The sequence below is a fragment of the Rattus norvegicus genome, chromosome 11 (assembly GCF_021556685.1).
Source record: "Rattus norvegicus strain SHRSP/BbbUtx chromosome 11, alternate assembly SHRSP_T2T, whole genome shotgun sequence".
Lineage (NCBI taxonomy): Eukaryota > Metazoa > Chordata > Mammalia > Rodentia > Muridae > Rattus > Rattus norvegicus.
In genome coordinates this window covers 77,360,645-77,374,511 of record NC_141544.1, presented here as the reverse complement: position 1 = coordinate 77,374,511, position 13,867 = coordinate 77,360,645, and the positions used below count along the sequence as shown (strand labels likewise).

The window sequence follows — 13,867 nt, the reverse complement described above, 5'->3', positions numbered from 1 at the left end:
GTTGCATTATTTGAACAGATCCAATTCATGTAAGTTTGGAAGGACTTTCTTTACTTGGAGTTTAAGGTATAGAATGACAGCATCATACTGTGCTCCTGAGAATGGTACTTAAAGATGCCAGGTTGGAGCCACACTCCCCAGGTGTAATTCCAGTCCTGACACTAATTAGTTCTGCCAACTAAAGTCTTCACACTTTGGTTTCCTCTGTGAATCTGGAATACTGTTACTTCATCCAGTTTCCGTAATTCATGGGGTACATGTCCTACACAGAGGACTGCAACAGACACTGCATAATTGGGCTATCACCACTCTTGTTTCACAGTATAAAATTATTCATGTATAAATTGTTCATCTAATGCTGGCGAAGGTTTGGGGATTACTTTAAAAACTTCTAGGAGCACACCTTAATGGTAGGAAAGTTATTCAGTATATGTTCCATCCACAAAAACGTATTTTCTTATTTGCTTAAAGTTAAGACATTGTATTTGAAGTATCGCTCACAGTTCTGAAAACATAAAGACTACATTAAGGTCCCTTCTGCTTTGGTCATTCTTGAGAATGAGCTGCATGGAAATATTTACTGGCAATGTGGAATATGTGGAGCTGGAAATACATAATAGGCTTTCTGTGCTGTAGTTTCAAAGCCGGAAATGATGCATTTCCTGGATTCCTACTCATGGGCAGGAAAGAATTATTTCTCATCATTTTAATGCAAATTAAACTAGATTTTCCTATTAATTTTTAAAATAAGAGTTAACATTTATTAATAATTTAAATGGTGTGATATCTATATATATATGTATATAATATCATTCAATTTTAAAATAATCCTTTAATATAATTTATTATTATTGTGATATACATGAGGAAAATGAAGAACAGAAAAAATGACATTTTTCTCATCAGACAATATTCTAAACTGATTTTCTCAATTGATATACATGCTTAAACTGGATTACAGAGCTAAAATATTTGGGAAAGAATGATACCTTTGAAACATATTTAGTAGTGTTTAAGAAGCTGATGAAGTACATTGAAATTAGTCATTTTAGAAAGCAACTTTTTTATTGAATAGAATTTCAGAAATCCCAGATGAAAAGGCAGAAGTTATCTTATGAAGAGTTAGATACTGGGAAGGGAAAGTCAAGAGTTCTATTCCTCTTTAAATTAGAGCAATGATTGACGCTAACAGATTAATGAGAATTAGAAAATGACAACTACTTAAGGAATAATTTGCAGCAATACTCCTATCCTGAGTTCAGCAGTCAGTAGAAACCTGCTCTCCCTAAAGATTATATATATGCCTTCACAGCTAATTCATTCATATATATATATACATATATATACCATATATATACATATATATACATATATATATACACTATATATATATATATATATATATATAAAACCTTGCTTTAGGACCTATGCATACACACACACACACACATACACACACGCGTACAAGATCAAATCAAGTACATAGATACAATGATAGACGTTCAAGATATATAAGAATTGATTTAGAAAAAGAAAATGGTTAGTCAGAGCTCAGACAGTCAAACTGGAAATTTATAATAATAAAAGTGCTAAATCCAAAGAGAAAGAAATGTAGCTATTGACAAAGTCATTCACCGTCATATTATTTTACTGTTTAGGCTAATCTAGAACCAGTTTATATTTGGGTTTGCTTGGCTTCTTTCTCTCATCATGGTTAGTATAAGATTCTTTCCTGTTGAATGTGTTAGGCAGTCGTTTATTTTCAGTTCTGAGGAATGTTCCATTATCCAGACAAGCTGATTTTTGCTCATTCATTCATTCATTCTTCAAAGGGTAGTTTAGATTTTCTCAGATATCAATTATTTCCTAAGAGATTTAAAAATTAAATTTATCTTTAACTTATCAGATATTTACTAGTTTTAGTCTTCTGTATTTTCTGGGTATATTGAGATTTCTCTTGGTATTGTTTTGCTCTTTTTTTCCTGAGAGTTGGACTTTTTCAGGCATATGTGTGTGTAAGTCTGCCACTTTTTGACATAGAGTAGCACTATAGACTTGAGGCTGCTCTCAAGACTGTGATATTTTTGCTTCTCCTTTCCAAATGATGGGAATGCAACAGATATGTGTCACCATGTATGGCTTTAACTTTTGTATAACCAGGAAAGCATTTATTTAATCTTCATTTTAAACAATATTTCTATTGCATATACAATTTTAGAGTGATTTTTTTTCTTTTCAGTAGTTTAAACATACTTTCCTACTGCCTCCCACCTTTCATTTTCTGTGGAAAATCTGCTTCATTCTTATTTTTGCTACTTGACATGTTAAAATGTCATTTCCCATCTCTGGCTAATTCGCTTTTTAAAAATTTCAATTACAGGGGGCTGGAGAGATGGCTCAGCGGTCAAGAGCACTGACTGCTCTTCCAGAGGTCCTGAGTTCAATTCCCAGCAACCACATGGTGGCTCACAACCATCTGTAATGGGATCTGATGCCCTCTTCTGGTGCATCTAAACATAGCTACAGTGTGCTCATATAAATAAATAAATCTTTAAAAAAAACTTAAATTACAATGCATTTCATACATTTTTCTTTATATTTCTTAGGCTTGGGGTTCATATATTTTGGGAACTGTGGAGTTTTATTTTGTATCAAATTAGTCAACTATTCAGCATTATTTATCTAAACATTATTTCTGTCCCCCTCCTCATTTTTTCTTGCTTTCTAGAATTCTTACAGTTATATATATCAGGTGGCATAGAGTTTTACTCTAAACAGTACATTTTGAGTCTATTAATGTTTTTCTTGTGCAGTGTCAATTATTTTTATTAAGCCCATTTAGTGCATTTATCATTTCAAAGACAATATATTTTTAATCTCTAAAAGTTTTTTTTTAATTTTATGTTGCTTTTTAACCTCTGCCTATTAACCAGTAGTTCACTAGCTGTAGCCAGTCTGTAATTTCAATGTCAGTTTCTATTGATTGATATTTTCTCTTCTTCCTAGGTTCTGCTTCAGTAGGTTCTAGATTATTACATGTTATTCTTTCAAGATATCCAGTGTTCTTTAAAGATGCTTCAGACCTTTTCCAGGACACAGTGACATTTTTAAAAGGAATTTGATATTTACATTAGCTTGTCTAAAATGTTTGAGACAGCATATAGGTAAGCAAATGGAGTGACAACAGTGTAAGGGACAGCTACTCTACGTCACAGCAGCTATAAAGCAGCATGGTCTTACCTAAAGGAAAATTTGAATTAGCTGTGAAGGCATATTGAAAATTTTAAGAGAACTACTGAAAAAGCAAAACAACAAAAAACAAAAATAACAAACAAAAACAAAAACCCAAACCCCATAGTATAATTGAACCATCAAAGGAAATGAGAATGAAAGAGGAAAATGACCGATTCTTGCACTCCTCTCCCTGCCTCCCAACTCTAAGCTGCACATGCCTAGAGAATAACTGCTTTAGGGCAGGAGATAGAACTAATCCTAGATCTTAGCTTTGAATTGTAGTCCCAGGCCTGCAATGGTGAAGTCCAATACTGAGCGAATTGCCAACCATACCACCAGACAAAACTCAGAGACTGAGCAACTAGCAGTGTGTTAGAAAAGGCTGCTACGTCCCCTTACCACTTTTCCTCCAACTTCCACCTGGAAGTGGAAAGCGAGTCTCCATCCATGGAGATGACAGCTAGCACAGCGCTTCTCATGATGAAATTCAGTATCAGGTAAGAATGAAAGAGTTGTAGACAAACTAAAGCTCCCAAACCAAGCTTCTAGACAACCATGGAAAGTCAGGTGAAGATTGATGGTACAGACTTACAATTTGCTCCATCATTTCCAGCCTTAGAATGAGCCCAGGACACAGCTACTTTCTTCCCCTGAAACTGGAGGCCAATGCAGATATTAGAGTCAGATGCAACCTAGATTAGCATCAGACCGAGTAGTCTATGGGACTGTACCATTCTTAAACTTGGAGGACTCAGCTATCGCCAGGTAAGTGCTCACAAATGTAGCTCAATAACTGCCTTGCCATTAGGTGGACACCTATGTTCCATTAGGAAAGACTCATGTTTCAGTCTACATCACTGCCAGATAGGGCAAGGTCTTGGTGGACACCAAAGACTCTACAGGTTCTTATAACCATGATACTCTGTCATGACTCATTTAGAATCAGGATAGATAGCTAAAGAATTACATCACCACTTTAATCTTGGGCAGTATTATGTTAGAAGATCCCATTCATTGGAGGTAGAACAAGGTAATAGTGTTAACACTGCCATGAAGATCTTCCTTCTGGTCCATGCCTCCATACATAGTCTCAACAAGCTTGTTGACCTCCACACTACAGCTCCACCTGCCTCTCAGGAAGCCCTCTCTAACCTGGGACACAAGTGAGACCCTTGCCCTAGTCCCTCTGCCTGCTGGGACCCCACCAAGCTCAGCAGCCTGAGGTCTCTGCTGCCCTATTGGAGCTCCATCTTCATTCCAGTCTGCACCTCTACCTGCACACTAAGCCACCTCCCACCCCAAAGTTCTGCCTGCTTCCAGGGAGACCTTCTATGACCCAGGACACAGCTTCACCTGTGTCCCAGGATTCCAGGCCAGCCAATGCCAGAGACAGCCAGATAGTGAAAGGCGAGTTCGAGAACATAATCAACAGAAGTCAGTACAACATGGCACCATCAGAACCCAGCTCTCCTACTTCAGCAAGCCCTGGATATGCTAGCACACCTCAAGAGCAAGGCTGTGACCTTAAATCCCATCCCCTGAAGATGATACAGGCCTTTAAAGAGGATAAAAATATTCCCTTAAGAAACACAAACAGGTAAAGAAAATGAATAAAATGGTTTAAGACCTAAAAATGGGAATAGAATCAATAAAGAAAACACAAATCAAGGCAACACTGGAGATTGAAAACCTAGGAAAGAGAACAGGAACTACAGACACAAGCATCACCAATAGAATGCAGGGGATGGAGGAAAGAATCTCAGGTGTAGAAGATACCATAGAAGAAACATTGACATTGGTCAAAGAAAAATGCAAAATGTAAAAAGTTCCTAACTTAAAACATCCAGGAAATTTGGCACACTGTGATAAGTCCAAACCTAACAATAACAGGAATAAAAGAGGGTAAAGATTCCCAGTTCAAAGGACTAGAAAACATTTTCAACAAAATCATAGAAGAAAATTTCTCTAACCTAGGAAAGAGATGGCTATAAACATACGAGAAGCTTACAGAATACCAAATAGGTTGGATTAGAAAAGAAAATTCTCTTGCCATATAATAATCAAAATATTGAATGTACAAAACAAAGAAAGAATATTAAAGCTGCATGGGGAAAAAAGTGAAGAAACATATAAAGGCAGACCTATCAGAATTATAAGTGACTTCTCAACAGAGATTCTAAATGTCAGAACATCCTGGACAGATGCCTTGCAAACACCAATGCCACAGATGCCAGTCCAGACTACTACACCCAGCAAAACTTTCAATCACCATAGATGAAGAAAACAAGCTATTCCATGACCAAATCAAATTCAAACAATATCTTTCTACTAATCCAGCCATACAGAGGATTAACTAGAAGGAAAACTCTACAACACTGAAGGTAATTTATGCCTAAGAAAACATAAGTTAATCGTGTCATAGCAAACACAAAAGAGATTCACACATGCACAGTACCACCTCTACCATCAAAATAACTGGAATAAACAATCATTGGTCATATCTCTCAATATTGATGGTCTCAATTCACAAAGAAAAAGACACAGGCTAACAGACTGGGGATATAAATAAGACCCACCATTCTGCCACATATAAGAAACTCACCTCAGCAACAAAGATAGATATTACCTCAGAGTAAAGAGCTAGAAAAAGGTTTTCCTAGCAAACAAACCCAAGAAATAAGATGAAGTAGCTATTTTAATTTCTAATGAAATTGAGTTTCAGCCAAAACTAACCAAAAGATATGGAGAAGGACACTCCATACTTCCTTCCTTTCTTTTTTTTTTCTTTTCTTTTTTTCCAGAGCTGGGGACCGAACCCAGGGCCTTGCGCTTGCTAGGAAGCGCTCTACCACTGAGCCAAATCCCCAACCCCCATACTTCCTTTTATAAAAGGAAAAATTTGCCAAGATGATATCCCAATTCTGAACAGTTATGCTCTAAATGCAAGGGCACCCAGATTTGAAAAAGAAACTTTATTACAGCTTAAATCATACATGGAACCCCACACAATAGTAGTGGGAGACTTCTTCACCCCACTATCACTAATGGATAGGTCATCAAAACAGAAACTAACCAGAAACAATCAAACTAACAGATGTTATGAACCAAATAAATTTAGCAGATATCTACAGAACTTTCCATCCAAAACAAGAGAATATACCTTCTCAGCACCTCATGGAACTTTCTCCAAAATCTACCATATAGTCAGTCACAAAGCAAGCCTTAACAGATACAAGAAAATTGATATAACCTCTTGAATTCTATTAGATAAACACAGATTAAAGCTGGACTTCAATAATCACAGAAACACCAGAAATCCCACATACTCCAGGAAACTGAATAACTCTATTGAATGACCACTGGGTCAGGGAAAAAATAAAGAAGTTAAAGACTATTTAGAACTCAATGAAAGTGAAGGCACAACATAGGCAAATTTATGGGATATACTGAAAGCAGTGCTAAGAGGAAAGTTCATAGCACAAAATGCCTTCATAAAGAAATTGGGGAGATCTCATACAAGCACCTTAAAAGCACACCTGACCAGGAGGAGCAGATGATCAGAAATAGTCACCCTTAGCCAAACAAACATACTAAAAGGCCCAGAGACAGTATCCAAATTAACAAAATCAAAAAGGAAAAGGGAGACATAACAACAGAAACCCCTAAAACTATTCCACAAAGTAGAAACAGAAGTAGCAGAATAGTAATTCATTCTGTTAGGCCACAGTTACGCTGAAATCTAAACCACCCAAAGACCCAACAAAGAAGAGAACTTCAGACCAATTTCCTTCATGAACATTGATATAAAAATACTCAATAAGATTCTCACAAACAGAATCAAAGAACGCATCAAAAACATTATTTACCATAATCATCCCAGGGATTCAGGAATGGTTCCGTATATAAAAATCCTATCAAATTAATCCACTATATAAACAAACTCAAAGAAAAAAAGTCACATGGTCTCATTAGATGCTGAAATCAAAGAAATCAGTAGTCCTCCATGCAAATGGTAAATGGTGTGAGAAAGTTAGAGAAACAATACCCTTCACGATAGCCACAAATAATATAAAATATCTTGATGTAACTCTAACCAAGCAAGTTGAAGATCTGTATAACAAGAACTTCAAGTCCCTGAAAAAAGAAAGTGAAAAATGGAAAGATCTCCCGTGCTAATGGATTGGTAGGATTAACATGGTAAAAATGGCCCCAAAGTTTTTTTACAGACATTGAAAGAGGACACAATTAATAGGACAAAATGGCCACCTACAGTGGGTGCCATATTATGTGTGTAGAAGCCAGAGAGCAAACTTGGTTATAGATCTTTGTTTAAACTTTTACACACCAAACACAAAGCACCCAATTTTAAAAAAGAAACACTACTAGATTTAAAATCACATATTGACCCTAACACACTAATAGTAAGTTCAATACCCTACCATCACCAGTAAACAGGTCATCAAGATGAAAAATAGAGAAACTCTGAAGTTAAATAATATAATTCAAATTGACCTAACAGTCATCTATAGAACATTCTGCTCAATCACTAAAGGATACATTTTTTTTTCTCAGCAGCTTATGAAACTTTTCCCAAAACGGACCACAAATTAGCACACATGGCACATCTCATTCAATATAGAAAACTTGAAATGATGTCCTGAATGCAAATCAAAACAACTCTGAGATTCTACCTCATACCAGTCAGAATGGCTAAGATCAAAAGTTCAGGTGACAACAGATGCTGGCGAGGTTCTGGAGAAAGAGGAACATTCCTCCATTGTTGGTGGGATGGCAAACTGGTACAACCATTCTGGAAATCAGTTTGGAGGTTCCTCAGAAAATTGGACAATGCACTACCTGAGGATCCAGCTATACCTCTCCTGGGCATATAACCAAAAGATACTCCAATATACAACAAAGACACGTGCTCCACTGTGTTCATAGCAGCCTTATTTATAATAGCCAGAAGCTGGAAAGAACCCAGATGCCCTTCAACAGAGGAATGGATACAGAAAATATGGTACATCTACACAATGGAATACTACTCAGCTATTAAAAACAATGACTCCATGAAATTTATAGGCAAATGGATTGAGCTAGAAAATATCATTCTGAGTGAGGTAACCCAATCACAGAGAAACATACAGGTATGAACTCACTGTTAAGTGATACTAGCCCAAAAGCTCGAATTACCAAGATACAATCCAGAGACCACATGAAGCTCAAGGAGAAGGATGACCAAAGTGTGGATGCTTTAGTCCTTCTTAAAAGGGGGAACAAAAATATTCATAGGAGGGGATATGGAGGCAAAGTTTGGGGCAGAGAATGAAGGAGTGGCCATTCAGAGCCTGCTCCACATGTGGCGCATATGTACATACACTTGCAATATATATATATATATATATATATATATATATATATATATATACACACACACACACATATGTGTGTGTGTGTGTGTGTGTGTGTGTGTGTATGTGTGTGTGTGTGTATGGCCTCCAAAGCTAGATAATATTGATTAAGCTAAGAAGTGCATGCTGACAGGAACCGGATACAGAGAGTCACAACCAGAGCATGTCAAATACAGAGCCGACTGCTAGCAGTAAGCCATCGAATTGAGAACTGGACCTCCATTGGAGGAATTAGAGAAAGGATTGAAAGAGCTGAAGGGGCTGAGACCCCATATGAACAACAATGCCAACCAACCAGAGCTCCCAGGGACTAAACCACTCCCCAAAGACTATACATGGACTGACCCACTACTCCAGCTGTATATGTAGCAGAGGATGGCCTTGTTGGGGCACCAGTGGAAGGAAAAGCCCTTGGTCTTGCCAAGATTGGACCTTCAGTGTAGGGGAATGTTGCGGAGAGGGTGCAGTAAGTGGGGGCGGATGGGGAGGGGAACACCCTTATAGAAGAAGGGGAAGGGAATGGGATAGGGGGCTTATGTCCAGGAAACCGGGAAAGGGAATAACATTTGAAATGCAAATAAAAATATCCCAAAAAAAGAAAAAAAAGGAATGATGCCCTGCATCCTTTGCTGCCACGATGTACTAAAATATGTGGTATCTCACTGACAATAGGAACAATAAACACTACACAACCTCATGACAGCTGAACAACTCACTTTTGAGTGAAAATTGGGTTCAGAGAGAAATCAAGAAGGAAATTAAAACCTTCCAAGAATTGAATGAAGATAAAAGCACAACACACCCATATCTTCAGGACAATGAAGGCAAGTCTAAGAGGAAGGCATGATGAACAAACAAAACCAGAGAAGCCAACAACCTACACTGGAAGATATCATAACAGTAACCTAGTGGTACACTTGAAGGCTTTAGAAACAGGAAGAAACAATACCTAAAAAGTGTACTTGAGAAGAAACAATCAGTCTCAAAGCCAAAATTAATAAAAAAATATGAAAAAGTCAATGAACCGAAGAGTTGGGTCTTTGAAAAAATTCATAGTATTGCAAACCTTTAGCCAAATTAATCAAAAGAAAAAAACAATCCAAATTATAAAATTAGAGATGAAAAGGGAGATGCCATAACAGATAATGAGGAAATTTGGAGAACCATAAGGACATCCTTTAAAAATCTGTATTCCACCAAACTGGAAGGCCTAAAAGAAATGGATGGTGTGATCTACTGAAGCTAAATCAACAGGAAGTAAATAATTTAAACAGACCTGTAACCCCCCTGGGAGAGAGGCAGCACTGAAAATCTCCAAGGAAACAGAAACTCAAGGCCAGGCAGATTTACTGTAGGGCATCAAAGTCTTATGGATCTTATATTCTACCAGTTAGCAGCAATGGTCTTAGTTTCTGCTTTCAGACGAAAAACACAATTCGGATTGAGAATAAGAACAGCAATGTCAAAGAGCTGAATAAAAGCATAATATAGAACAGCTTTTTAAACCTCAACGGCACAAAGGGGTCTATGGAACCATGACCGTCATCTGATTTCATGCCAAAGCTTTGCGTTGGAACAAAGGAAATATATAATATCGGTTATGTAATGAAGTTTCAAAAAGCATAACCAAATTTCTCATACCAGGACAAGCAGAGACGAGTGCTCAAAGAGATGTCAAGGCCTATCTGAGAAAGTTTGTCTCACCATGAGATTTAACGCATAGCCGATGACCACTACAAAAAGCCAAGCACCTTGAATGAAATTATCTATAATATTCAAAAACAAACAACAACAAAAAACATAGCCAAACTCTATCTTATAACATACCTTTTTGGTTAAATAGTATAACTTCTAAAAAAAATACTAACATACACAATAAGGAAAAGAAATCCAGAAAAATGCTCATTTACAAAATTCAGTTACAAAAATCTATCTGTGACAAATGTTTTAAAACATTTTTTTGTGATGGAAAAGAAAACAAGAAACATCACATACCTTGGTGTGTAATGTCTTATAAAATGTAATTTTGTGAAATGATTATTAACAAATGAAATGTCGAATGCTGCCAACAGAACTCCATGGTAATTTTCAGGAAAGCCCCTTTTTTATTGGTGTGGAAAGCTATTAAATATGGCTACCTAGGAAGCTATGCCATTTATGGGTTGGTTGGTAAAAATGTCCAGCCAAAAGAATGTAAGAAAACTTAAAGTTGTTGGCTTTTGCCTACTGTACCAAGATCAGCCTTAAGATCTGTTGGCAGACTTAACTTTCTTGATCCTTTGACTGAAAAAACAGAAAAAGGAAAAAGGCAGTTGTTAATCGTGTGAAATTAAAGAGGAGTGTGGAGGGCAGTATGTTTCACAGTATAGTCAGTAACAGCCTTCTGAAAATTAAACTTACTATACATTTATGGGAACAGGAGGATTGTCCTAATGTTGGCTGCCATTCAGTAGCAAACATTAAATATTCAAACCGAAACACAAATAAAGCATTTGTTTCTAGAGTAAATAATTAAGGGGATATTTAGATAGTTTATTACACAAGGTGTGATATGTGATTTCTTAATAGAAAAGTACATCTACACAATGGAATATTACTCAGCTATCAAAAACAACGAGTTTATGAAATTCGTAGGCAAATGGTTGGAACTGGAAAATATCATCCTGAGTGAGCTAACCCAATCACAGAAAGACATACATGGTATGCACTCATTGATAAGTGGCTATTAGCCCAAATGCTTGAATTACCCTAGATCCCTAGAACAAACGAAACTCAAGACGGATGATCAAAATGTGAATGCTTCACTCCTTCTTTAAATGAGGAAAAAGAATACCCTTGGCAGGGAAGGGAGAGGCAAAGATTAAAACAGAGACTGAAGGAACACCCATTCAGAGCCTGCCCCACATGTGTCCCATACATATACAGCCACCCAATTAGACAAGATGGATGAAGCAAAGAAGTGCAGACCGACAGGAGCCGGATGTAGATCGCTCCTGAGAGACACAGCCAGAATACAGCAAATACAGAGGCGAATGCCAGCAGCAAACCACTGAACTGAGAATAGGTCCCCCGTTGAAGGAATCAGAGAAAGAACTGGAAGAGCTTGAAGGGGCTCGAGACCCCAAAAGTACAACAATGTCAAGCAACCAGAGCTTCCAGGGACTAAGCCACTACCTAAAGACTATACATGGACTGACCCTGGACTCTGACCCCATAGGTAGCAATGAATATCCTAGTAAGAGCACCAGTGGAAGGGGAAGCCCTGGGTCCTGCTAAGACTGAACCCCCAGTGAACTAGACTATGGGGGGAGGGCGGCAATGGGGGGAGGGTTGGGAGGGGAACACCCATAAGGAAGGGGAGGGGGGAGGGGGATGTTTGCCCGGAAACCGGGAAAGGGAATAACACTTGAAATGTATATAAGAAATACTCAAGTTAATAAAAAAAAAGGTACCAAAAATTAATTTCAGATATATTGAACAGGTAGATATCACATTAAATGCACAAACCTACATTGTACATGACAATGATAAAAGTAATAACACTAACACTAACCTTACAAGCTACCTTGGTGTATAATAATCTAATTTAGTTTATTTTCAAATATTATGCAAATTCAACAGCCTGGTTACCACTATTACTGTTATTTCATTTACCAAAGGACAATATATTGATTACACCACTCACAATAGAATTTTATTTTTTGATTTAAAAACTATTAGTTTTGATCAGATCATTTTTACCTTTAGAATTGTTATGCATAATGTAAGTTTTATCAAGCCGTCACGTTTGACAGCAACCATCTTTACTCACTAAGCCATCTTTTTGCCCTTTAAATATATTTTTCTTACGTTCTGAAATACTTGTTCTCTTTTTTTATTTCAAAAATGTAAAGATGTAAGATCCATTCATATTTCACAAGTTACATGAACCTCATGTTGTGGTTTGAGTCAGTTGCTACAGACTACTGGGTTTAATAAGGCATCTTTTTACAGAGAGCAAACTCTGATAATGTGAAAGCAGCAGGCTTTCATCTCTCTGCAGACATTTGCATATCAGTCTATAAAAACTGAGAAGAAATAAAATCAGATTTTAACAATTTGGTATTGCAACTATCAGCATAAACAGAAGATGCTATTTATTTCAAGACATAATAAACAAAAATCACATAATAATATTATGGTGATGCAGTGTTATAAAAATATCTCTTACACTGCAATGACTGGACCTTTTGCTGACCTCACGTCCAAAGTTAATTAAATAATGTTAATTAAGACTTATGATTGCTACCCTACTGTGTACTCAGCCTGTCTGTTACCCTGCAGTTAAGATAACAATGTAACGACCAATCTTACTTGCCTTGGATTTCTCATGTAATCAGCTTCTACGACCTAAGTTAATGCACAGCTGCAATCTTAAGTCATGTGCTCTTCCGTGCCCAGACCCAGAATATTGCATGTGGTTTATGATAGCCATTTGCTGAAAACCTCAAGGACAGGCTGAAGGCTAGCATATAAAATAAATATCCACTAAAAGTGATGAAAGCAACAAAAAGATATTGTTTGATAAGCTATGATGCTTGTAGTATTTATTATCTTGGTCAGTCAGAGTTTGTGACTTAATCCTTTGTAAAATTCTGTTAAAGGTATCTGTAAAGTATCCCTCATTCCTTCCCCATGTGATGCTTTCTGTGTGTTTCAATAAACAAGAAAGCAAAGCCTTTGTTAGAGACAGACAGAGAGGCAGACACAGATAGACACAAGTAGACATAGACACAACAGATGGACACACGCAGGCACACAGAGGAGACACAGACAGAGACATTCAGACTAATAGAACAGACACACAAGAGCATGGAAACACAGGGAGCACAAAGGAGAGATTGCAAATCCAGGTTTTCTCTTGACACCACTTTCATTTCTGTCCTTAATGTGACAGCAACATATTGTTTAATTGTTAATTTATTATTAATGCATTCAAATTGACCACATACTAGTACTTCATAAGAGTTTATTTCAGAATTCAGACAAACAGAAAAGGATTTTTTCATCTTTTAAATTGTTTCTGTTTTGATTTTAAATAGAATCTTTAACATACCTACATTGCCCTCTCTCTCCATATATATGATTATATATGATTTTATGTGTATATAAATATACACATTCACACATACATATTTGTGTATATACATGTACATATACACATATGTATATTTAATCAGATT

The 13,867-nt window shown here is 36.8% G+C and overlaps 1 protein-coding gene across 8 annotated transcripts in view; it reads right to left on the bottom strand.

Moving 5' to 3' along the window:
• Stxbp5l (syntaxin binding protein 5L) overlaps positions 1-13,867 on the bottom strand; it is a 328,953-nt gene that overhangs the window by 38,018 nt on the left and 277,068 nt on the right. Inside the window, exon 23 of one of the 8 annotated variants that reach the window (XM_087575825.1) lies at positions 10,878-10,928. The exons of the other annotated variants lie outside the window; for them this stretch is intronic. Within the exon in view, the coding sequence (XP_087431951.1) occupies positions 10,878-10,928 (51 nt within the window). The remainder of the gene's footprint in view (positions 1-10,877; positions 10,929-13,867) is intronic. 8 annotated transcript variants of the gene reach the window in all.